General features: G+C 53.6%; 1 protein-coding gene across 4 annotated transcripts in view; it reads right to left on the reverse strand.

The window, feature by feature from the left end:
- Positions 1-626: 626 nt before the first annotated feature.
- PLA2G6 (phospholipase A2 group VI) overlaps positions 627-25,751 on the reverse strand; it is a 51,281-nt gene continuing 26,156 nt past the window's right edge. For 2 of the 4 annotated variants that reach the window (XM_082665066.1, XM_082665067.1), the window contains exons 6-16: positions 24,596-24,692; positions 23,241-23,423; positions 19,560-19,668; positions 16,493-16,571; positions 13,917-14,080; positions 12,037-12,187; positions 3,920-4,056; positions 3,394-3,548; positions 2,042-2,209; positions 1,437-1,510; positions 627-1,287 (exon numbers count right to left, since the gene is read on the reverse strand). In XM_082665066.1, the coding sequence (XP_082521192.1) occupies positions 1,143-1,287; positions 1,437-1,510; positions 2,042-2,209; positions 3,394-3,548; positions 3,920-4,056; positions 12,037-12,187; positions 13,917-14,080; positions 16,493-16,571; positions 19,560-19,668; positions 23,241-23,423; positions 24,596-24,692 (1,462 nt within the window). In that variant the 3' untranslated portion in view covers positions 627-1,142. The other 2 variants (XM_082665069.1, XM_082665068.1) reach the window with 2 other exon arrangements.

Genomic DNA, 25,751 nt, shown 5'->3' on the forward strand with positions numbered 1-25,751 from the left:
TCTGGGGGACCCCTGCCCTCCCACCTGCCTACACTGGACAGTGCCCACCCTACTGGGCTCGAGCTGTGCAGTGACCACCCCTGGACCCTCCCTGGAAGTCCGTCCCTGCAGGCGGAAGTCACCCACGGCTCGTCACTGTTCTCAGGCCCCCTCTCTACCCTGAGCCCCTCAGACCTGCAGCCCAGGGGCTGAGGCTCCTACGCCCGCTGCCGCCCACCCAGAGACGGGACAGCACAAACCCTGGAGTCGCACAGACCTGCGGGCACGCTCTGGCCCTGGTCGCTTGCTGTGTGACGGTGCCCGAGCCCCCTGCCCTCTCTGGGTCTCATCCCCTCCTCTGGCAAGTGGGGCTCTCCCTCGCCCTCCACCGTGGGGCAGGTGGGCCTGGCGGCCGCCTCTGCACACCCTCAGGCCCTGATTTGCGGAGGCCTGAAGAGGAGAGGTGTCCCTGGCCCGCGGAGCCTGGGGACCAGAGCTTCCATCCGTCTGCGTGGGCACAGGCAGGTGACAGCCAAGGCTGAAGGTCAAGGCTGAGGGGGGCTGGCGGGGGGCGGGGGCACTCACACCACAGTGCACACAACACAGGCAAACCAGAATTGAACCATTTATTTCACAGTTTGGGGCAGTCCCTGGAGCCCCTCTCCAGTCATAAACCACTTTCTGTCGGGAAGAATAACTTAAGTCACAGGAGCGACCTTTGAGAGCTGAGGAGAGCTCGTGGGCGGGCGGCTGGGGTGCGCGGAGGGGCAAAGTCGAATGGGACACCCCACTCCTAGGTTTTCCCTCCCAATGGGGTGGTGATGGCCCGCTTCTCTGGCTCCACCCCCAGCGGAGAGGGCAGAGGGTAGAAGGGGTCTCTGCAGCTCCAGGGGCCCGGGAAGAACCTGGGGCCCTCTGGGAGGCCTTAGTGTTTGAGCCACCTTGGGGGTCAGGGAGCAGCCTGAGTGAGGCCTGAGGCTTCCTAAGCTGGAAAGACACAAAGAGCCAGCAGGCGGGGACAGAGCGGGAGAGAGGCCTGAGGACCAGCCTTACGCAGGAAGCCCCGTGCCCCGCTAGGCCGGGGCTGTGGACACAGAGCCGCCTGGGCCTGGCTCTGCCCCGCCTCCCAGCTGGGCCTGGGGACAGCTGGGGGCCCGGCGGCCTCACGGGGAGAGCAGCAGCTGGATGAGCTCCTGGAACTGCTCCCGGTGCTCGTAGATGTAGACCTCAGTCTGCCAGAGGGCGTTGACCAGCACCGTGTCATTGACCTCGTCCAGCATGATGTCTGTCCCCAGCTGGGGACTCAGTCTGTCCGGATCAAGGAGGAGGGGTCACCCCCAGGACACTCGGCCTGGGTAGGGGACAAGGGCTAGGACTGGGGCGGACTCGGGACACACAGCACCTCCTTGGGGAAAGGGAAAGTCCAGGCTGGGGACTGGGGCCAGCAGAGCCCTCACCTGAAGTACTGGATGCCAACCATCTCGCACCAGGCCCGGGCCCGGTCCACGGCCCGCCCGTCCGGATCTGTGCACTGGTGAGAAGCAGCCTCTGTGAGCGCCCAGCGCACACCGCACACACAGCCCCTGCCTGGGGTCCCCAGGTTCCAGGTTGGCTTAGCCCCCTATCAGCAGAGTGACCTAAGGCAAATCCCCCTTCCTGGGCTGCAGTGACTGTCCCAGCCATGCAGGGGGCACGGTCTGTGGCTTTGACGGGTGGCTCGGCAGCGTTCAGGGTCAGTGAGCGTGGAGGGGCTGAGTGGACAGGCCTCCAGCTCCCTGCCCCCTTAGCTTTTGTCCATCTGACATTCTGGGCTTCCACATGGGCTGTGTTTGAAGGAAGAAATCCACAGCTAAAAATGCTTGAAAATCCCACTGGAGGTGGTCACCGAAGGTCCCTGCCAGCATTGAGACGCTACAGGGGAAGGGGAACGCCCCTGCCCCGAGCTGGCTGAGGAGGGTCAACAGAGCCCTGCCATCCCCATGACACCCAGGGTCCCACGGGAAGCCTCATCCTGGGGCTGAGATCCCGAGGGAAGCGTGCCTGGGGAGGGGCCCATACTCACACATTCCACCACCATCTTGCCCAGTTCCTTGGCCCCAAAAACAGTCTTGGCCAGTTCCCAGGGGCTGCTGGGACGGAAGACGTCCACACAGGTCACAGGCACCTGCGGGGACCTCCCTGTCCCCAAGGAGACGACAACGGAGAGTTTCTTCACCTTGTTGCCCTGACCCTGTTGGGACAGGACAGGTGAGAGGAGGCCTGCCCCACAGATCGGGGGCACCCAGGGGTAAGAGAGAGGCTCCCTGGGGGATTGTGAAGAGGAGTACAGGCCTCCTGTGGCAGAAGCACAGCCTGTGCTGCCTCTATTTTGCTTCAGAACAAGTTCTCCTGCCAATCTTCTGGGCGACCTTGGCAACCCACCTACCCAGGCTCCCCATGCACTCAGACGAGTGATGTTTGAGCACCCTTCCCCATCCCACAGTCTCTCACTGATTCCTTCTTCCTCCAGGAAGCCTGTCCTTCCACATCTGGCCCCTAGAGAGCGCTCACCTCCCTGCCACCTGCGGTTTCACCAGGGGCTTGGTGATGACCGCAGTGACAACTACAGCCAACAAGGATGCGGCACACTCAAGGTCAGGCGCTGTTCTGAATACTTCACAGATAAGAGGCCACGGAAGCCTCACGACAGTCCCCAGGCAGGTACTATCAACAGTCCTAGGCAGTGGTTGAAGTGAAGCACGGGCAGAGACAGGCCCCAGACCCAGAGGCCCCCACACCACACTGCTTCTCCTAACCTGAGTGGGCCTCGCCCACCTCTGCAGGAAGCTCCTCGGGCTGAGGGCCGCTTCTCTTCCTCACGGTCACTGACTCTGCACTGCCCCATCCCCAAAGGCCTCAGCATGGGCTCCCCTCCTCTGTGAGCCCTTTCTGAGCCCTCATGTCTCTCAGCAGGGGTGATGCTCCTGGGCCCCTGCACAGTTCTCTGTCACAGCACCTAAAACACTCGGATGGATGTGTCCTTGTTTATGGACTGTCTCCCCTGAATGTGAGCTCCCCAAGCGTGTGTCTCCAGGCCGGGCAGCGTGGCTAGGCCTGTAAACTGGCACATACTGGTATGCATGCTGTCCTCCCCACAAACAGCAGATGCTGTTAATTGATCATAACACCCTTCCCCACCTAGTCCGGATTGGGCCTCAGAATCCCTCTTAGCACAGTGCTTTGGGCAGACACCACCAATCAGGCAGGTTCGAGTGCGACATAAAATTGCTGTTAAGTGCACAAATGAATGAATGCATGAAGAAAAGCCATTTGCTCTCCCAGGAGTCAGCCCAGAGTACAGTCAAGGTTTGCAGAAACGGGAGAGGCCGCTGTGGGCGGTCAGTTCCAGCCCCTCCAACCCGAGGTGGCTCTCACCTTGCGGATCAAGTCCTGGTTGTACTCATGGATCTCCGTCATGGCGTCCAGCGTGGGGTTGTTGGCCAGCAGCCCGCCATCCAGGAAGCGCCCGTTGGGCCGGAAGTAGGTGGGGGCTGCCCCACTGCTCCGGGCTGCCCGCCACACCAGCTGCTCTGCGGGTGGGGGAGGAGGGGGCCCAGTGGCACAAGAGATGTGCGTTTCAGATCTAAGGGTGTGTGTGTGTACGTGTGCACATGGCACTGTGGGAAGAGGGCGAGGCTGGGGACTCTTCAGAAGCAGGACCGACAGGCCATGCTGTCTGGCCCCGCCATCCTGGTGGAAGGCAGGGTGCAGCCTGCCCGAGGCCTGATGGCTCCCTGGCTCTGCCGACCCTCAGCTGATACCCTTGGGAGGGAAGACCAGGGCAATGGGTGGGATGGTGGTGGGCTGGGGGTGCCTGGCAGCAAGCTTGCGACTCCCACCCACCAACCTGCAGCCTCTCGGGCCAATCGCTTCCCACAGATGCATCGAACATGGTTTTAACCTGAGGGTTGAGGTGGAGGCTTTAGGTTAACGTTCTGGCCAATACGAGGCTCCCGTACACACTCCGGAGCCTCATAATTCCGGAAGAGGTGGAGCTCAGCCGGCTGCCGGTCGGACAGTGTCCCTGTCAGCATCACCCTGGAGAGAAACAAGGAGCAGGACAATGAAGCCACTGACCCATCCGCCCTGGACAATCCACCTTTGGCAATTTTTGTCCAAACCACCGACGCGCTAATTCTTAAACTCAGCATTCCTACTTCTGGGAACCCATCCTAAGACACTCCCACATGTGCGGGGAGATAGGCACACACTAGGCTATTAATGGCATTAAATCAAACGACTGGAAACAACTAAATGTCCACCAGTGGGACGGTTCATGCTCCGTGGCTCCTCTGCGCAGTGGGGTCTGTGTCGCTGGAGAACGGCTGAGGTATTGCTTCATGTACTGATGGATGGTGAGCGCCAAGGTTTATATTTAAGTGGAAAAAGCAAGGTTCAGGACAGTGTGTATAATATGCCACCAGTTATTTAAAAAGAAACCCCCAAAGACCCTATGTACCTATTTGCTTGGTCAGAGGGTAACTCTGGAAGGACCCATGTGCAGAACCTGGCAACAGTGAGCTGCCTCTGGGACAGGGGACTGCTTGCGGGCTGTAGCTCCAGGACAGGAGTCGGGGGAGACTTTTCAGCATGTCACCTCTGATACCTAATCAGTGTTCTACCATGTGTGTCTACAACCTATTAAAGAAGACTCCTAACTGTCTCAAGAGACTCAGACATCCTTAAATACCGAGGGGAGTGTAGACTGACACAGCCCCCTTGGAAACTAATATGTATTCAGACCTTTACAAATGTCCTGGCTCTTTTTTAAAAAATTTATTTTCTTTCTTTATTTTTGGCTGTGTTGGGTCTTTGTTGCTGCATGAGGGCTTTCTCTATTTGCGGCGAGTGGGGGCTACTCTTCGTTGAGGTGCACAGGCTTCTCATTGCGGTGGCTTCTCTTGTTCCGGAGCATGGGCTCTAGGCACGCGCGGGCTTCAGTAGTTGTGGCACGCGGGTTCAGTAGTTGTGGCTTGTGGGCTCTAGAGCACAGGCTCAGTAGTTGTGGCGCACAGTCCCAGCCGCTCTGCGGCATGTGCGATCTTCCTGGACCAGGGCTTGAACCCGTGTCCCCTGCACTGGCAGGCAGATTCTTAACCACTACGCTACCAGGGAAGACCTGTCCTGGCTCTTTGATCTGGGAATTCCGTTTTGGAAAGTCCAGCCTAAGGGAACAACCTTGGTTACAATGAAAGCTTTTTGTTTAAGGCTATTCATGCAGTGTAATTTATTACAGTGAAAAGTGAATACTCTACATGGAAATAATAGGAGGGAGTGCCTAAACAATGGAATGTTTTGCAGCCATTTCAAATTACACTAGCAAGGAGCTGAGACTAACACAGAAAGGTGTTTGTTACAATGAAAAATATAAAGAAAAGGGAACAAAAACTACGCATGGGAAAAAAAGATTAGTTTTCCACCTCTAAGAATCTTGTGGAAAGGTTATTTGAACATACCTCTCAATGAACAAAAAACTAAATGCTGGAAAAAAATTTTTTTTGATCTTCAAAGCACAGAAGGGGCTTCCCTGGTGGCGCGGTGGTTGAGAGTCTGCCTGCCGATGCAGGGGACGCGGGTTCGTGCCCCGGTCCGGGAAGATCCCACATGCCGCGGAGCGGCTGGGCCCGTGAGCCATGGCCGCTGAGCCTGCGCGTCCGGAGCCTGTGCTCCGCAACGGGAGAGGCCACAACAGTGAGAGGCCGGTGTATCGCAAAAAATAATAAAAAAAAAAAAAAAGAAAAGTTATGTTACACTGTACTGTAGTCTGTTAGGTGTGCATATAGCATATAGGTTAGGGATCTAATGGGAGACCCTCCCCACATTAGATTGTAATCCCAAAGGGCTACCTTCTTGGATAAGGGTTAAACCAGAAATAAACCTGCCCCTTTCCCACGCCTGGAGGCTGTGAGTAAAGTTGGCTGGCATTAAACAAAGAAAGGAGAAAAAAAAAAATCCCTGAAAATGTATAACCACAAACTAACCCTCCTGCAGATCTGCAGTCTAAATTCTCATCACCTGGGGGGAAGTTCCAAAACCTTCATGCCAAGAATTTAGTTACAGTGACCCTAGATGCTACTGTACATGGGTACCTGGAGGATACAACATAAGACACTCTGGAGAAGATACCCTCACTCTAGGCTTCACAGAATCTGCACATATTTCTCAACACTAAGGAGTACCACACAGTTCCAAAACAGGTGGGGGGGCGTCAAGAAATAAAACACCATGAGTAAAAATAAGCAGAAACAACACATACCTACATAGACAGCAGTTATTTGAATCCTCAAACAAAGACTGTAAAACAGCTATGCTTGGGACTTCCCTGGTGGCACAGTGGTTAAGAATCCACCTGCCAATGCAGGGGACACGGGTTTGAGCCCTGGTCCGGGAAGATCCCACATGCTGTGGAGCAATTAAGCCCATGCACCACAACTACTGAGCCTGCGCTCTAGAGCCTGCGAACCACAGCTACTGAGCCCGCGTGCCAAGAAGCCCATGCACTGCAACGAAGAGTAGCCCCCGCTCGCAGCAACTAGAGAACGCCCACGTGCAGCAATGAAGACCCAATGCAGCCAAAAATAAATAAATAAAATAAAATTATATAAAAAAAAAACCCAGCTATGCTTACAACGTTGAAAGACATCAAACACAAGCTTGATAATATTTTCAGGGAATAGAAAACTATAAGTAATGACCTAGAAGATCTGAAGAAAAAAACAAAGAGTACTTCTAGAAATTTAAATAAATAAATAAATAAAAACTCAATGAACAGGTTAAATGGAAAATCAGATAAAGTTAAAGACAGAATTAGTGAATTGGAAAATAGGTAAGAAGAAATTATCCAGAATGCAATGCAGAGAGATAAAATGAAAGAATATACAGGAGAAGTTAAAAGACATGAAAGACAGAAAAGCTCTAACATTTTCAACTGGAGTTCCAGAAGGAGAGGCAAGAGAAAATCAGGCAGAGGCAAGGTTGAACCGATAATGACTCAGGCTTCCAGAACTGAAGAAAGACATGAATCCAAAGATTTAAGAAGGCCAACAAATCCCATGCAGGATAAATTAGAAGGAATTCATAACTAGATATATCTTAGTGCAGCTGCAGAGCACCAAAAACAAATAAACCAACACATCAATAAAAGCAGCCGGAGGAAAAAAGACTACTTACTTTCAAAGGAGTAAGAGTTAAATTGAAATTGACTGCAAGTGTAACAATGGATGCTAAAAGGCATAGAATGATATCTTTCTTGTTCTACAAGAAAATCACCAGCCTAGAATTCTATACTCAACGAGAATAAGAGAGAAATAAAAGAATGTTCAACTGATAAGGGTGAAATACAACTAGTTTCAAATGATGAGAGTGAAATAAACTTATTTTCAAACAACTCTGCTAGTGGAGAATTCACTACCAGCAGACCATCTCTATGGGAAAGGCAAAAGAAGGTACTTTAGGCAGGAGGAAGGTGGTCACAGGAAAGACTGTAAAGCAAAGAAGTGATACACATGTATACATACACACACACATGCGCATACTCATACACATACACACATGCATGAGCTGGAGCCAGCTCACACTGGCTTGTGAGAACCTGTTGCTAAATCTCACGAGCTGGTTGTTAAACTGTTGGTAGCTTGAAATCAGCCATGGTGGGGGTATTTACACCATGGGAATTGGCAAACACTAAAAACCAGGGTTTTATCCCCCTAGAGATCTGGTTTCCCAGCTCACCACTAGATAAATATAAATAAACATCAACTTCAAAAAACAATATCTTGTGAGGTTTTAAAAAAACAAGATAGATTTAAAATTCAGAAAAGTAATTATTGGGTTGGCCAAAAAGTTCGTTTGGGTTTTCCCATAAGATGGCATGGACCTAGAGACTGTCATACAAGTGAAGTAACTCAGAAAGAGGAAAACAAATAACGTATATTAACGCATATATGTGGAATCTAGAAAAATGGTACAGATGAACCGGTTTGCAAAGCAGAATATAGATACAGATGTAGAGAACAAATGTATGTACACCAAGGGGGGAAAGCGGGGGGTGGGTGGTGGTGGTGGGATGAACTGGGAGATTGGGATTGACAATCACTGATATGTATAAAATGGATAACTACTAAGATATGTAATGTATAAAATGGATAACTAATAAGAACCTGCAGTATAAAAAATAAATAAAATAAAATTCAAAAAATAAAAAGAATGATTTGTGCCGTCCAAATTCTTCTGCAATTTTCTTTAAAAAAAAAAAATCCTTGATTATCTGAGGGGGGATAATGGTATCAGTTAAATTTAGACTTCTATAATACGCACTAAAAAAAAAGACAACAGAAATGAGTGCATAAATTTCAAACTATTGGGTTGGGGGTGGAACGTAATGATTAAAACTATTCAGTAAATCCCAAAGAAGGCAAGAAACACGGAACAAAATAGGATCGCATATGTCGTCCCCCAAATATGAGTAATTATGTAAGTATAAATGGACCAGCCACATAAACTATTAGATTAACTATATGAAGGCTCTGATAGCCAAACCAATCAGCTAAAACAGACTTAACTAATTAAATAACTTAAATATATTACTATGCAATAAAAATCTATAAATACACTAAATGCACGGATCAGATAAAGAACAAGTCCAGCTATAGGCTATTTACAAGAGAGACGCGTAAAACACAGGGATCAAGAAGGCTGAATTAAAGCACGAGCACAGACACACCACATGCAGATACAACCAGTGAAGGCTAGGATAACTATATGAATATCAGACAAAGTCAAGGCAAAAAGTATTCTGAGAGGGCTTCCCTGGTGGCGCAGTGGTTGGGAGTCCGCCTGCCGATGCAGGGGACACGGGTTCGTGCCCCGGTCCGGGAAGATCCCACATGCCGCGGAGCGGCTGCGCCCGTGAGCCATGGCCGCTGAGCCTGTGCGTCCGGAGCCTGTGCTCCGCAGCGGGAGAGGCCACAGCAGTGAGAGGCCCGCGTACCGCAAAAAAAAAAAAAAAAAAAAAAGAATAAAAATAACAGGTGTGTAAGACTGCTATAGATAAAATTATAAAACTGTACTGACAAACTTTCAACAAATGGAATGTTCTGCTATGTTCCCTAATTGGAAGACTTGGTGTTTTAAGATGTCAATTCTCCCCTAAATAAGCTCACAGAAAACTCCTATATATATAATAGATAAACAACAAGGTCCTACTGTAGAGCACAAGGAACTATATTCAATATCCTATAATCAACCGTAATGGAAAAGAGTATGAAAAAGAATACATGTGTGTGTGTATAACTGAATCACTTTGCTGTACACCAGAAACACAATATTGTAAATCAAGTATACTTCAATAAGAAAAAAATAAAGCATACAGATTCAATATAATCACAACCAAAATCCCAACAGGATTTGCTTTTCTGTAGAATCTGACAGTCTGATTCTACAATCTCTATGGAAGCGCAAATAGCAACAAGTAACCCACATCTTATGCGGCACTTCTACGTGCTAGGTGCTTTTTACGTGCTTTATAAACACAACTTTTTTACTTCTCGTGTAAGCCCCAGGAAGCAGGCAGTATATTATTCCCATTTTCGAGAAAAGGAAACTTCAGGGTACATGCTCTTAACTACTTCTCTAAAGGGCCTCCAACAATAGTCCTGAAGAAGGACAAGGTGGGAAGCCCTGCTATAAACTTGCTATAAACACTGCAGAATAAGGGCTCCGTGGTCAAAAACAGACCCAAGAAGGACCCTGGACCCACTAGGAAGCAAGGCCTGCGATGTGGAGGGAAAGACAGACTTTTAACAGATGAGGCTGGGGAAACTGGTTATTCATGGGGAAAACAGGAAATTGGATTTCTCCTGATACAAAAATCAACTCCAGGTTGATAAAAGACCTAAACGTGATAGGCAGATGGAGGGAGCTTCCCGACCTGAGACCCAGGAAAGCAGCTCTGTGCCTCCAGTTAAGGAAGCACAAATCATAATAAGGAAAACATTTCTAAATTCTCCTGCATTAAGAACATCCGCTCGGGCTTCCCTGGTGGCGCAGTGGTTGAGAGTCCGCCTGCCGATGCAGGGGACGTGGGTTCGTGCCCCGGTCCGGGAACCTGTGCTCCGCAACGGGAGAGGCCACAGCAGTGAGAGGCCCGTGTACCGGGAAAAAAAAAAAAAAGAACATCTGCTCATCAACAAAACACCATAAGGAGAGTGAAGACAAGCCTAGAGTGGGAGAAGAAATCCATCAAAGGACTAGTTTTCAAAATATAAAAAAGAGAATTAAGAAGCCTCATAACCCCCAACACACAACCCAATTGTGCCCAAAATGGGTAAAACACTTGAACAGGAACTTTATAAAAGAGGAAATGCAGATGGTCTCTAAACATATGAAAAGGTGTTCAACCTCACTAGTAATCAGGAAGATGAAAATTCCAATCAACAGAGACAGTACCTTTCACCCCAGATTTATAAAGACAAAAACGTTGTAAAGCTAAATTGGTTTGACAATAACCAATATTAGCAAGAACGCAGAGTGCCAGGAACTCTCAAACATGGCTAATGGGAGTGGAAATAGAAACCACCACTTTGGAAAACAGCTGGGCAGAATCTAAGGGTTGAGGCCAAGCAGACTTGGCAGCTCTACTCCTAGGCATGTGCCCCACGGGGTCTTCTGATAAGTCCCAAGATGTCCAGTGCAGACTCAAGAGGCCCAAACGGAACGACCCAAGTGCCCGTTGAAGGTATCTGGAGAAATAAGCCGTGGGGGCATTGTCATATGAGCCGTGAGAATGAATGAAGTACAGCTTCACCCAACAGTAGGGACCATGCTGACTAATGCGGCATTGACAGAAGGAAGGATAACACACAAAAGGATTCCGTCCAAGCCCAGAGACAGGCAGGACCGGAACCGTGCTCAGGGCTGCATTCAGGTGCCGAAACTAGACAGAAAGTCCAGGAAATCCAGGTCACAGGAGAATGGTTACCTCCGTGGGAGGTGGAGGGAAGCAGGAGCTATGATGGGGGCCAGCACACACTCAAGGGGCTTTTGGACTTGGCTGGTGGTCATATCTGGGTGTCTGCTTTAGAATTATTCATGAAACTGTTTAATGTCCTTTTCTAAATATATGTTCTATTTCACCATAGAAAAGAAAAAAAATGTCTAGGATAAAATATACAAAAAATATTTTTCAAAACATTAACTTTTTGTTAATAAATCATGGATATTTTCCTCTTCTTTTTACTTTCCAAAACTTCCAAATTTTCTTAAAAGACTATGTGTTATTATTAAATGGAAAAAAAAAAAAAAGCTTTACTATGAAAAGAAATCCTCCCAACTCTCCAGGGTTCGCTTACACCTCACTTCCTCCAGGAAGCCCTCCCTGACCACCTTGTTCTCAGTCCTTTCTCCCCCTTGCTTCCACAGATAGTCAGTTGCTGAACACTTTTTAAGGGTCTGCTCTGGGGCAGGCACTGTGCTAGATGCCGGGGCAACAGAAAAACAAGGCAGTCACGTTCCTGCTTCACGGAGCTCACAGTCTGGCAGGCGAGCCAGGCATTAGGCAGACAATAATGTAATTCCAGGATGGAAAATAAATACTACAAAGAAGTGGTGGTGCTGAAGGTTCTTCTGGGACCTCTTAATAAGCACATGCTGCCTTGCGTGGCTGCCATTTTTTTAGGTCACTTATCTCCTAACCAGATCGTAAGCCTTCCCACCTGATGGTTGCATCACCCCATCACACACACACACAGGCAGTGCCGGGGGCAGAGCTGTGCTCAGCAAGTGTGTGTGTGAGGGACGAGAACCAACCCCCTTTGACCCAGGGATGTGCTGTCTGGGTGGAAAAACATCAGACATGGGTCGAGGGTGTTCTGCACCTGTGTTCCCCAGCCGCCCCCCCGCCCCCCATTCAGCTTTAATCACACCAGGGCAGGGAGTCCTCTGCTCCAAGGAAGAGCCGACGGGGTGCATGGCTGGGGCCAAAGCCGCTGTGCTTCCGAAAAGGAGGGGGAGGAGGCTTACTTGGGTTTCTTGACATCCGTCATCTTGGTGTGCTCTCCAAACTCCCGCTTCAGGAACTCCTCCAGGGGCCCTGACTCGTAGGGCCGAGAGCCCTGGAACACCTCATCCTTCATGCGAAAGTACACACCACGCATGTAGGCCATGGACTTGCCTAGGAACAAGGGGGTCGGAGGTGGGGAGAGATGCGAGGGCTGCCCTGACGGGGCCTGAGCACAGGAACCAGCGGGGTGCGAGGAAGAAGATTTACCAAAGCACCAACCAAGCTGGGGCTCCTGGGACCGTCCTCGCAACTTCCCCCACAGGCAGAAACCCCCTTCAGCAGCTCCAAGGCTCGGCACTTAACCTTGTACTCGTAATTTGTATGTTTTCTTTAAAGAAGGGGTCCTGAACGTGTAAAAGCTTATAAATCTAGATCCACCCCATTTGCCGTGGAGTAGAAAGGCCAGCCCTGTCCCGCGAGAACAGACAGCTTCCAAGGGGCAGGGTGCACCTCACAGTATGGAGAAGCTGCCCAGCACGCCCCAGCCGGCCCAGGGGTGCAAGCGGGGGGCTGCGGAGGGGAGGGCTTCTCAGATCCCTTCCATAGCCCCCGGGCGCCTGAAGACCCTGCATGGGGGATAAATGTCCCCTGAAGAAGGAAGTGACCCTTTCTGGAGGAGAAACTAGAACCTCCGCCCACTCTGCTCCACGCCCAGATCTCATGCCCAGCCGGGCGGAAGCCAGCCCTGAGCTGGCCCTTCTCTCAGGGAAGACCAGAGAGGGGACACGGGACCCCAGAGGCCAGGGGACAGAAGTCCCAGCAGCTTTGCCGACATAATCCTCCTCCTCCCAGGGCCCCACGGGACGCTGCTCTAGGTCACCTCCTGGGCTGGCTGTGCCCCATGTCCCTCCCACGCACACCCTGGGTGCCGGGCCATGGCCTCCTCACACTGGGAACACCCGGATGCCTATGGCTCCCCCGTGGGACCCGGGGCTCCTTGAGGTGGGGCGTGCACCTGACTCAGCCCTGCACGCCTAGCACCCAGCACAGGCCTGGCCCGAAGGCCTTGATGTCCTGGAGGGGGAGGGTCCTCTCCTGGTGCCTTCAGATCTGCAGGACGAGTTGGAGGGCATGGAACCCAACCCAGGCAGGGATCCCCAGTCAGGGATGCTGAGACAATTCCCGCCGGGCGGTAGCTCGGTCGGAGGGGGCCCCCCACACGCAGCATCACACAGCCCAGACAGCTCCATAAAGGAGACACGGCTCGAGACGAGACAAGGCCTACCCAGCAGTCTGTCCAGTAAACAAAATGCCCCGTCACCTCTGGGAAGTTGTAATGACAGCGAACTGCGTGGGTTGTCTGTGTCGCTGGGGAGTGCTGGGATGGGCGTCCTTGGGACTCCTAGCCCCAGCAAGCCCTCCAGTGGGCCGTGTGACTTTGGGTCACCTCTCCCCCCAGGGCCTCCATTACCCTGTGCGGGTAAAATGACGTGTGCAGACTAGGGCGCTGGCATTTGTGACCCCACCAAGTCACATTCCTCATTCCTGAGGCCACCAACTCCACCCACCCTCAGAATGCTTTTCCTCATTTCCAGCAGTTCTGAGGCCCTTCTGTGTCTGCCTTGCAGGGGCATGGCAACCGGTATAAAAATGCTCCCAACGCTGAGAGTGCAACCAGTTCTGTCCTCTGTCGCTGGGTGGGCATCACCCTAGCCCACCCCCCAGCCTTTCCTCCTTCCAGCCTCAGACCCCAACACCCCAGCCACCCCCCGAAGGGCGTATGGGCCCTCCCCTCCCCCATGACGTTCTCCGCAAAGCTCGGAGAACAAACTCGGCCCCATTTGAGGGCAGGTCTCAGCCCCAGCCCGTCCTGCCTCAGCAGCCCAGGGGTTGCCCTCACCGTGCAGGATGGCCAGGGCCAGGATGCCCCCCGTGCTGGTCCCCGCCACCCAGTCGAAGAGGTCCTTGGTGGCGACGCCCGAGGCCTTCTCAATGGCGATGAGGAGCTGGATGATGACGAGGCCTTTCACGCCCCCTCCGTCCAGGCAGAGCAGGTGGTCGCGGCTGTGGTGGGGACAGCAGTGGGAGAGAAGAGGGTCCCATTACAGCCGGCACTTTGCATGCCGTGTCCCTGAGCACCTGCCCCGCGGTAGCCGCTTGAGCGTGTGGAGACCAAGCCCTGCAGAGCTCGTGTGCTACCGGGGCTTCGGGGAGGCGGTAGCGAAGTCAGTACAGGAATAAACACAGGACTTCAGGAGGCGAAAGGTGCAATAGAGAGACAGACACAGGAAGGTGAGGGCAGCAGGGGGCAGGGAAGACTACCCTGGCCATGTGCCACCTCGGCAGACGCCTGGGTCTGTCTCCCACACTTTGAACAGGGGCTCCCCAAGGCCACTTGGTTTTGGTCAGATCCAGATCCCCAGTCCCGGACCTGACCCGAAGCAGGTGCCTGATAAAAGTCTGTTTGAATTAAACAAGGCTGGGGGAAGGGCTGCTCTCCCGCGGCCACAAGGAACAGGCGTCCAAGAAGGTCAGGCCCCTCCAGTCAGGTGGGAGCAGCACGGGGGAAGGACCGTCTGTGCGTCAGGAGCCATAAGGAGTTTCCACCAGCATGAACTCACTTAAATGCTCCAAACCCCTTCCAGGTGCATACTCCCTGTCACCCTGTGCATATCTGTGAGGACACGAAGCTCGGAGTCACACAGGTGGATCTGGACCGGGGTCTGTGGACTCCCGGGTCACACACTCTCCAACACATCCTGACCCGTCTCCCTACGGCCCGCCACGCCCAGCCCCTGCCCCGGGGAAGAAGGCCTCTATCGTCTGTGCTCAGACCTGGAACCTTCCTTCCGGTCTCCTCCTCTTCTTTCTACCCCAGCTTAAATGTCACCACTGAGAGAAGCCTGCCCGATGCCATCGGGACGCTCCCGCTCAGCCCGCCCCTGCCCCACCCACTTCTGTGGTGCAGAGCCCTTCTCGCTTCCATCCGCAATTGCTTTTGGTCACTTGTTTGCTGCCTTTCTTCCCCCCATGAGGGCAAGGCCCGGCTCTGCGGGTGGGAGGCGTCCCACGGACGCACAGCTGGCGCCGCCCGCCTGCGGGGTCCCTCGTCTTTTCCTGGACAAGCTGCCCAGCCCTGCAGCAAGCCCAGAGCGTGTCAGAGGAGGCGGTGCTGTCGCCGGAGGCCTGCAGGGCCCCTGGCCAGGGAGGCTGGAGCAAAGAGGCAAGAGACCTTTCTGAAGATGTGGGGCTGGCAATGGAGGAAGCAGGGCTGAGCTGTGTGGCTCAGAGACCTGCGTGGGGAGGTCCTCACACACCTGCGTGGGGAGGTCCTCACACACCTGCGTCGGGAGGTCCTCACAGGGGTATCCTGACTCTTGTCTCAGCCCCACCTCTAGGGAGGGCGCTCAGGCTGTGCAGACTCCCCAGCCCTGCTGGAGAATCTGCCGCCTCCTTCCTCTTACTGGTGGGGACCTGTCAGTCCTCCCTCTGGTACCCTGTTCGGCCCCTGCGCAGGGGTGTGTGTGGGAGGGGGGGCGCAGTGGGAGGGAAGGGGGAGACGGCCAATAGGGCAGGTGCACCCTTAGGGCACATGGCACAGGGTGGCCGAGGAAACGAGTGGGCTACAGCAAGGGGAGGCCGAGCCTTCTGACGAGGAGAGGCCCAGCCACCGATGTGGCTGCCTGGTCCTGGGAGCTGCTTCTGGGAGAAGAGAGCTTTCCCTGCAGGGGAGGGCACTAGGGGTGCAGCCAGGAGAGAGCCTGCAGGAGCAGAAAGGGCATGGACTCGGAAGCCCTGGGCTGAGTCTGCTCTGACCTTAAACAAGTCACTTAACCTCAAGTTCTGCATTTGCAAAACAAGGTTACTAATGCCTCCCTAGGAAGGCTGTTAGGCACACAGGATAGTAAAAAACAGAGAACTGATAAACCACCTCCAGCATTACAGGGAAGGGTGGAGAGAGCACAGCTGACAGGAAACACGTTTGTCCTGGTAACTCGCCGAGCTGGTGGGCACTGATTCTGACAACCACTGTCACCAGGGACTGTCCTCAGGGACAGGGCTTGGGTTTCTTCCCTTTGTGCCCATCACCCCAGCCTGCCTCCTAGAATGGGCCTGGGTATACGGCAGATACTTGGGGAACCAACCCACCCACTAGCTCTTGGAGGGAGGCAATGTCAGCATCAGGGCAGCTGGGGGCTCCCTCCAGAGGAGAGCGGGGCCATCTCCCCCGACAGTCCATGACAGGGTCGGAGAGAGAAGGGACAGGGCCGCAGCCAGCTCCACTGTGTGGCCCGGAGCTGGCACAGTGATTGACGGAGAAGCAGGCCCAGCCTCCCTAAAGACTCAGTCTCTTTGCTGTGAACTACAGAGAGTGCGAGCTACCCTGCAGAGCCAGAGACAGACTAGAAAAAGTCCCACACCTGCTGCATGGCACCCGGCAGAGGCCCTGCCCATGAGCCTGCCCCCGACACTTACGTCCGCTTCTCGTCCCTCATGGAGCTCAGGATGAAGGCCGGCTTCCGGGCCCGGGAGATGTGCATGAGGTCCTGCAGTTCTGTGAGGCACAGGGCAGGGGGGGCTGGGGCCAGGCACGTGCCGCTCCCCGCCCCCCCATGGGTCCTGAGGGCAAATCTGGAGCTGTGCCCTTACCCCACTGTCCCTAGCAGAAGCATCCGCCTCCCACCCCCTGGAAGGGCTCTTCATCCCAGGATACAGCAGGGCCAGAGACCACAGGCCCCTCAGGGAGCGACGGGCTGGAATGCAGAGGGGAGCCCGCTGCTCTGGGAATGGCGCCCTGCCCTGCCTGGCCAGCTCCCGATTTCCTGTGTCTTCCTCGCAAAGCCCCGAAGCACGAGCGCCCCCCACGTGCCCTGCGTGTGCAGTTCACAAAGCACTTCTTCCTGCACAGGAGCCGGTGCTGCTGACAGCCACCGTCACAGAATCATGGCCCCCAATTTACAGATGAGACTCAAAGAGGTTATACAGCTCGTCCAAGGTCATTTAGCCAAAAGGGCAGAGTTAGGACACTCCTCGGGGTTTAACTCCATGAAGGAATGGAGATATCCCGACCATCTTCCAGATGCCTCTTGCCCTGATCCCAGGTCTGGAAACTTCCTCAGCGGCCTCAGATCGGATGCACCCACCCGTAGCATCCACGTTTGCCCCCGTGCCCAAGGCCCATCCCACGCCCACCAAATGGATTAGCTGCCCTCCGGACAAGCAGCCCGGCCGCAGGTCGCCTGGCCCAGCAGTGTCACGTCATCCCGATTCTGACGGGCCCTTCCCACAGCTGTGCATGGAGTCTAGAAGCAGCAAAGCAGGACGGCAGGCTGGCAGGCAGTGTGTCTCCCCCTCACCAGGGCAAGTGGCCAGAGGGGACAAGGTAAGTGGGAGACTGGCCACGAGAGGCGTGGACAGAGCACCAGGGAGAGGGACGTGCAGCTGAGAGAAAGGAGCAGCGGGGACTAGAGCCGCAGCTAACCTGGGGCACCGCGGGCTCTGCGGCCCCTCTAGGCCCAGGGCATTACCCATCTGACGCCGCGCCCCAGGCCCACCATCCAGCCTGGCTTAGGTGGCTGATTGCCTGTAAAATCGAGAGATAACGATGGGGGGCAGGTCCTGGGTGGGGAGGGGCAGGGGGAGGAGAGAGGCGGAGCCAGAAGGACTAACTGTGGCTGCCAGCTCTGCCCGTCCTGAGCTCCAGGGCTGGCCGGGGTATCCTGGCTGAAGATGCTGGCGTCTGATTCGCCAAGAGTTAAAAAAAAAAAAGCGCCAGCGTGCCAAGGATCGGTCTCTGACTGCCCTGTTCGGGGAAGCCCACTCCCAAACAATCCGGGGCCCTGGGTGGGCCAGCCCACAGAAGCCCAGAGAAGGTCTCCGCCTCCTCAGGGGCTGTCTCCACGGACACCAAGGATGCATGGGGCAGATCCTGGTTGCCTGGCCAGTAGGTCACCAAAGGGGCCGGAAGAGGAGCACACAGAGATCTGACAGAGATTCAGCACCGTGGCCGAAATGCTCCCGGTCACAGCCAGAGGGCCGAGGGCTCTGAGCCACCACCAGCACTCCTCACTGCCCACCCAAGCTCCCAGGACACAGAGAGGCCAAGAAAGTCCCCACCTCATGGGTGTCCAGGGTACCCTCTGGGGGAAATGGACCGCGGGCCATCAGCCAGGGACCCCAGCAGCCTCTGGGCGCTACGGGTTGCTGGCTGCACCCGAGGCTGACAAGTGCTGCCCACCCTCCTTTGCTTCCTTCAACAACTTCTCCCATGCGGCCCCGTTTCCTTCCCACAGGGACTGCTCTGACCTAAGGGCCTGGGAGCCAGGTAGAGACGAGGGGAGCTGCCTACCTAGGTTGCTGAAGTTGATCGGTGGGGGCGGAGATCTTTCCAGGGAGAAGGAGCGCGCTGCTGGAGAGCACTGCTCCGCCGAGACCCCCTGGACGAGTGGGGAGCGGTAGTCGGCCCCCACGGTTCTCAGCAGAGTTAGGAGCGCCTTCCTGGTGACGACTTGTCATGTTTGGGGAGGGGGAGATCGCACAGGATCAGAAACTGTCGATGAGCAAGTGAGAGGTCCCTCCCTTCCACACACGGTCCCCTCTCCCAGGCCACCTGGGTATGTGGGGGGTCGGGGGTGCCCCAGGGAGTGCTGGCTCTAGTCTGTTATATCCAAAGCAGCTGCCGGGGGCTGGGGCGGGTCCTGGGAGTCGGACTCGGAACATGGAAGGAGGAGGTCGGTGTTGCCTGGCCCGAGTATTTGAGGAACCCCCGCTTTCCCTTCTACACCAGTCAAGAAAGCAGGACTCCCACCTCCACGTTCAGCAATTCTTGAGGCTTTCAGAGCTCAGCAGGAATGAACCAGCCAGTGGGCATTTACTCCCATCTAACGGATGGGATAACTGAAAACGCACATGCATGCACATGCGCACACGCTTGCTTGCAAACGCTATCAGGTACACACCCACAGCAACCTCCACAGTTCCCCGGAACCTTCCAGAGGGCGCCAACCTTCTGGTGAGGAGGATCTGCTCTTTCCAGCCCTGAAGCCAAGGCTCACTGAGCTAGCGTGCAGCACATGCATGGTGCCCGTGTGCACGAGGGGTGCACGTGTGTCATGCAGCACATGCCTGTGTGCACCGGGGGTAACGTGTCATGCAGCACATGCATCGGCTAGTGGCTGTTCTTGCAAGTGATTCCGTCAGTGAGTCCCCCAAGAGTGGGGAAGAGGGCTGCTGCCGCTGCCTACCCTGCCCCCCACCCCCCAGAGTCCTGGCACCCTGAGGCAGGATGGTGGCCGCACAGAAGAGGACACTGCTTTGGCAAGCCCCCTGGGGCCCCCATCTAGTGGTCAGGGGCCCTGTTCTTGGGAAAAGGAAACTTGCCCTCTGGGACTCCCACTGCTCCTAGCCACTCTGTGCAGGGAGCAACTGGGGGCGGGTATGGACGGGACGCGGGCAACTGATGGCTGGGACTTCCCTGCCCCCCAGTCCCTGCACCCCACACCCACCCCTGCCCAACTCTGGTCCCAGAGTGTAGAGTACATACGTTTGCTATTCTTGGAGGCTATGAACGCAGGAGTTTCTCCAAAGTCATTCGGGATGTCCACTTCTGCCCCAAACACAATGAGGGCCTTGACCATCTCCATGTTGTCTTTCTGTAGGTGATGGAGTGAGGGGGAAATATGCAACAGCTCAGGGAAATGAAGACAGAAAGGACCCCAGCCTCTTCCCCTCCAATCCTTCAACTTGGCGGACCTCTCACCAGCATGGGGAGAGACACTGGAACCCCTCTGACCCCCACCCGCAGTCAATCCCATATTGCCACTGCCCTGACAAACAGGCTTACAAGTATCCCCAGGTGAGAATTTAATAACCCAGGTAGAAAATGGAAGTGATCCACCCAGCCCCCAGCCCCACCAGCTCCTTCTCTAAAGAAGCAAAACATCTGTGACCTCCGACCCAGGAGCCGTGGGGCCACTGAAGAGTCAGCTGCTGGTCGCTCGCAAGACCAGCAGGAGAGGGTAAGTGAGGAAAGGCCCCCATCAAGTCCAGGGCCCCGGTTCTGAGGGGGAAACCGAGCACACATCCTCCCTGACGGCAACCCCCTCCCCAGAGAATGCGCAGTGAACGTCTGGAGGGGCCGGGCTGGGTGTGTTTTCCCAGCACAAACCAACAGACTGGCTGCCAGGAGACCTGAGTGCTGGGCTTATCACCTCCCTCTCTCGGGGCCTCATTTCCTTGCCTAGAGAATGAAGAGGTGTGTCTAGAAAGCCGTTTTCCAAACTGCTGTTCGTGTACCATTAGGATGTATATGGGCACAGGTAAACGTGTGTTTTAACCATTAGTTATGTATTTCTTCTTTGGTTACCTTTTATTTGTGGCACTGGTTTACCAGTGTAATATAACAGTTCCTTCAAAATAAATTTAAGCTTAAAAGCAAGCCAAATTAAAGCAATGATTCAGTACAAAATTGTAAAAGTGGTTCGTGAGTCCGCCAAAAACTGCACACATGGTGCGCAGGTGACTGCAGTATGGAAGCAATGGCCTACGTCAGCAGTTCTCAAAGTAAGCACTGTGGACCCCTATGAATACGGAGACCCCTTGGAGGGTTCAAGAGGTTAGAACCATATTCATGAAAACATCAAGGTGTTGTTTGCATTTGCACTGTGTTAACTTTTGCACCGATGGTGTAAAAACAACTGTGGATAAAACTGCTGGTGCCTTAGCATGAAGCAAGGCAGTGGCACCAAACTAACAGTCATCATGCTTTTCTCCTCTGCCACGCACTCATCGTAAAAAGTAAATTCATGCATTAAACAGCCAGCTTCACTTAAGAAGGCGCTTGATGAAGCCGTAAGAAATGTTAATCTCATTAAGTTTCGACACTGGTGTATTCGTTGTCATAAAATACACAGTATGCACAAGGCATTTCTGTGGCCTAACCACGTATGATGGTTGTCTCGGGAAAAGCACTGCGTGACTGTTTCAGCTGCAAGCAGAACGAGCTGCTTTTTTTGCAAGAGAAACTGTTTTTAGTCGAGAAACAACTGGCAGACAAACTACAGTTGTTCAGCGTTGGGTATCTAGGAGGTATTTTCTCAAAAATGAATGCGGTGAGCCTATCACTTCAAGAAAAACAGCTGGCAATATTTTGTGCCAGTGATAGAACTCAAGCTTTCAGACAATAACTGGAATTCTGTGGGCTTCCCTGGTGGCGCAGTGGTTGAGAGTCCGCCTGCCGATGCAGGGGATGCGGGTTCGTGCCCCGGTCCGGGAAGATCCCACATGCTGCGGAGCGGCTGGGCCCGGGAGCCATGGCCGCTGGGTCTGCGCGTCCGGAGACTGTGCTCCGCAACGGGAGAGGCCACAACAGTGAGAGGCCTGCGTACCGAAAAAAAAAAAAAAAGAACTGGAATTCTACAACACTGCTCTATGTCATGATGGGCTTGACAGCTTCCCCAAATTTAAAGACTTTTCTGATGAAATTGTGGTGATATTTACAACTGTGGGGTTTTGAGACTATATAACAAAATGGGTCAACATTTGGTAGCTAGGCACACTCAGCAAACCAATGTTTTCCAAGAATGACACGAAGCTGTGCGGGGGTAAAGAGCCAGGCAAAGTGCAAAAGATGCCAATGGTTTTCACGGTAACAGAGTGAAAAGTCCGAGGAGATGATTTCAGAGTGTCGACTGCAACCAACTTGTCAGAAACTACCCCTTGTCAGTTTTGGTGCAATACGAAAGACTATCCAGGGGGAATTCCCTGGCGGTCCGGTGGTTAGGACTCCACGCTTTCACTGCCGGGGCCCGGGTTCAATCCCTGGTTGGGGAACTAAGATCTCGAGAGCCACGCAGTGTGGCCAAAAAAAAAAAAAGAAAAAGAAAAAAGAAAGAAAGAAAGAATACCCACAATTATCTGCAAAGGTACAACCACATATCTTTTCCAACTATGGACATATCTATGTGAGGCCAGAGTTTCTTCATATTTTTAACATATGCAACAACATACTGAATAAATGTAGCAGAAGATAGGAAAATCCATGCCTTCTCTGAAGCCAGGCATTAAAAAGAGTCACAAAAATGTAAAACGATGCCAACTCTTTTCAATTATTTTTTGTTTTGGAAAATAAAGTCGATCTTCCATAAAAATGTTACTTATGTTAGCATGGGCTTGGTAAATTATTGTTTTTTTAAATGAATTAATAAGTACCTTGAAAATCCCTCACTTCTAATTTCTAATATGGTAAATATGGATAGATAACATTCAAATAAACAGTCTTTGAGATTCTCAATAATTTTGAAAAGCATAAAAGGATCAAACAGACCAAAAAGTTTAAGAACTGTTCAACTACATAATTCAAAGGGCCCATTCGGTGCTAAAAATGTCCACAGTTTTATTTATAGTTTCAGTCTCTTGGGCAACATCTCCTCTACAATTATGACCTTTGGTATAAAACAGCATGTCTTTTACTTTGTCCTAAATCTCCTTCTTTTAGAGTTCCAGGGGAATCTCCTATTCTATCACTCCGAGACATGTTGAACAGAATTATGGGTACATATGGTTTGCTACAGTTATACACACACACACACACACACACACACACACACACACACACGTCTGTAACAAATAACACTCCCTCCCCTGCATTTAGTATGTTCATGCTGTAGTTGTCTAACCAGACTGTAGGGGCTTTAAGGGCAGGAACTGTGCTCTCTAATGAACCAGCAAAGGTGACCAGCAGCTACCACGGGCCACCAAGATGTGTAAGCAGGCCCGGCCTTCCAGGAGCTTGGCGTCTACCAGGGAGATAAGGGCAACATGCAGATGAATGGTTTTCCCTGATGATGCAGGGAAGGAGAACGAACGTCTCGGGGATGCTTACTCCATGCCAGGTCTTACATGTGCTACTTAGACATCCCTCATAGAGTTACCGGATGTCTATCACTGAATCCACTCAACCACTCTGTCAGGTGGGTACCAACACCTCCATTCTCCAGATGGAAGTCAAGGCTGGCAGAGGTGATGTGAGTTGCCCAAGGCCACGGTCAGTAGCCAGAGCTGTATTTTCCCCTCTCACAGCATCCAGATGTCACATGGGGGCATGGGAATGAGAGGTCCTGGAGAGCAGAGGAAGGGGCTCGTATTCTGGGCTCAGAGCGGCACACGCCCCAGCCCTGCTGGTCGCCTGCACCCCTGCCGAGTAGGCAGTAAGCCCGGGGCTCACCGACACGGCCAAGTGCAGCGGCGTGTTGCCGTGCTCGCCGCGGGCTTCGGCGTTGGCCCCGTGGGTCAGCAGCACCATGACGCAGTCGAAGCGGTTGCGCATGACGGCCACGTGCAGGGCTGTGTTCCCCACGGAGCTGGTGCTGTTCACGTCACAGCCCCGTTTCAGCAGCAGGCGGGCCATCTGCAGAGACAGGGTTCCGGCCCGAGTCAGCAGGGTGCTCAGAGCAGCTGCGGCCTGTGGCACCTGGTGGCACCTGGGCAGGGCCGCTTCCTTCAGGTCTCGGGCCTCTGGGAAGCTCCAGCAATGGGAGGAGCCAAGGTGGTAGGCCCCAGTTCTGGGGGTGGCCCCAGATCTTGCCTCCCACACCGGCCACACCCCAGGAACTAGGGGACAGAAAGCTGAAGCTGTGGTGACTTTTTCAAAGGGCTTCAGGGTCCTTTCCTGGAGCTCACAGGACCCCATCCCTCCCTGCAAAGGTTCCTCTGGGCCCTGCCCCAGAAATGCCCCACTCCCTGCCACCCTGCCCAGGACCCTGCAAAGGTATGACCCCATCTGGGCCTTGGCAACACACACACTTGCTCACCCAACAGCCCCGGAGAGCCTGGACTTTGGACCCTGACAGACCTGAGCCCAAAGCTGAGCCCCACTTCATCCCCATTGTCTGAGCCTGGAAGGGTCACTGTACCCCTGTGCACCTCAGTTTTCTCTGCTGTGAAAATGGGAATGCAAGTGCCCACGTCACAGAGTGTGCTGACAAGGAACATGAAAACATACAGGAGGGCCTGACTTGGTGTCTAGCTCCTGGTGGGAAGGTATCCACAGTGGTTGTCAGTCTCTTCCCTCCTGGCCTGTCACATTTACGAGTATCCCATCATCTTTGAGGGCATCCAGTGCACGGATAGCTGTGCTTCCTGGAGATAAGTGATCAGAGACCTCCATCCTCCCAGGGGCTCAGAGCTTAGCTCAGGGAGAGGCCTCAGAGGAGATGCCGGCCAGGCTCTCTACAGACGAAACCAGAGCCACCATCTTCACCACCATCGGCATCATCACCCTCCGTCACCTTCTATTTGCGATGAGGTGCTTGACAATTTATGAAGAATTTTCTCATGCACTGCTTTGCTGACTTCACGATACCTCCACAGGCGGGCCACAGATCCCCAATTCACACATGAGGAAACCGCAGAGGGGACATTCACCTGCAATGCCAGGACACCATCCCTCCTTGGGCTTATCTCCTGGGCCCCCAAGTGCCACCTGCAGAGACCTCTCAGGAACCTCCTTCCTATAGGTAGCTAAGGAACAAAGGGCTCTGGGACCCTCCCCCGCCCCGACTCACCCTCAGACCTGCCTACCTCTGCGGTCTTGGCCCAGTGGAGGGGGCTGGCTCCGTAGCAAGGGTCTTTGCTGTGGATCTGGCTGCTGTCCATGCTGACAATCATCTCAGCACACCTGGGGAGAGAGACGCCACGTGGGAGTGAGGAAGGCTGGCGGGGGCAGCCTGACACTGGAAGAGGCCACGAATCAAGGCTTCATCTACTGGTGAGGGAGAGCTCCTGCAAATACAGTTGCAACAAAACCAACCAGCATGCATACGGTGATACGGCAACGGTATCCTGAGCCCCTCAAGTCACATCTCAAGCCCCCTCCTCCAGGAAGCCTTCCTTGCTGACTTCGGTCAGCAATGATCACGCTCACTGGTGCTGGCTGCAGCGTCAGACAGGCTTGGGGTTAAGCCCCAGCTTCCCACTGGTGACCTCTGGAAAGTGGCTGGGCCTGTCTGTAACGTGGGTGCCTGTGGCTAGCACACAGCCACCCTCTATCCTCCCCTGCTTCCCAAACGACTGGTGTTGCAAGTAGTGACTGCGTCCTGTAGGAGGCAGTAGGCAGGGTGGTTACAAGTGCAGTTGCTTTCCACTCCTAGATCGACAACCAAAAGAACTGAAAGCAGGGGCTCAAGAAGATATTTGTATGCCAGTGTTTACTGCAGCGTTACCCACAATAGCCAAAAGATGGAAACAACCTAAGTCTCCACGGACATATGAATGGATAAGCAGAATGTGGTATATAAAATGGAGTAATTCTGCCCTAAAAGGGAAGGACCTTTTGATACAGGCTACGACACAAACGAACCTTGAAGATATTATGCTAAGTCAAAGCGGGGTCCTGGGCCCAACCCAGCTCTCGGTGAAGCTCGGCTGAGCCAATACCAACAGCAGAGGGGCCCCCAGGTTGGGGCTGGGATGGAACCAGTCCCAGTAACCCTAACACTTGTGATCCTTGGAGTATGAATGTGCGGGCTGCCACGTGGTGACGGAGAGATGTGCCCCCTTGGAGCCCTGAGAGGAGCGTGGCTGTGTGCAGGGCACACCCGAGGTATGAGACGACTCGTGTTGTCTCATCTGCAACGATCCACACGGGAGGCCTGGGATGTGGTTGCAGGTGTCTGAGGAGGGAGCAACCTGGGCCACATCGGGATCTTGGAAGTAACCTGTACCAAGAAGGTGACTG

This window comes from Grampus griseus (genome assembly GCF_964374135.1).
Source record: "Grampus griseus genome assembly, chromosome: 11".
NCBI lineage: Eukaryota > Metazoa > Chordata > Mammalia > Artiodactyla > Delphinidae > Grampus > Grampus griseus.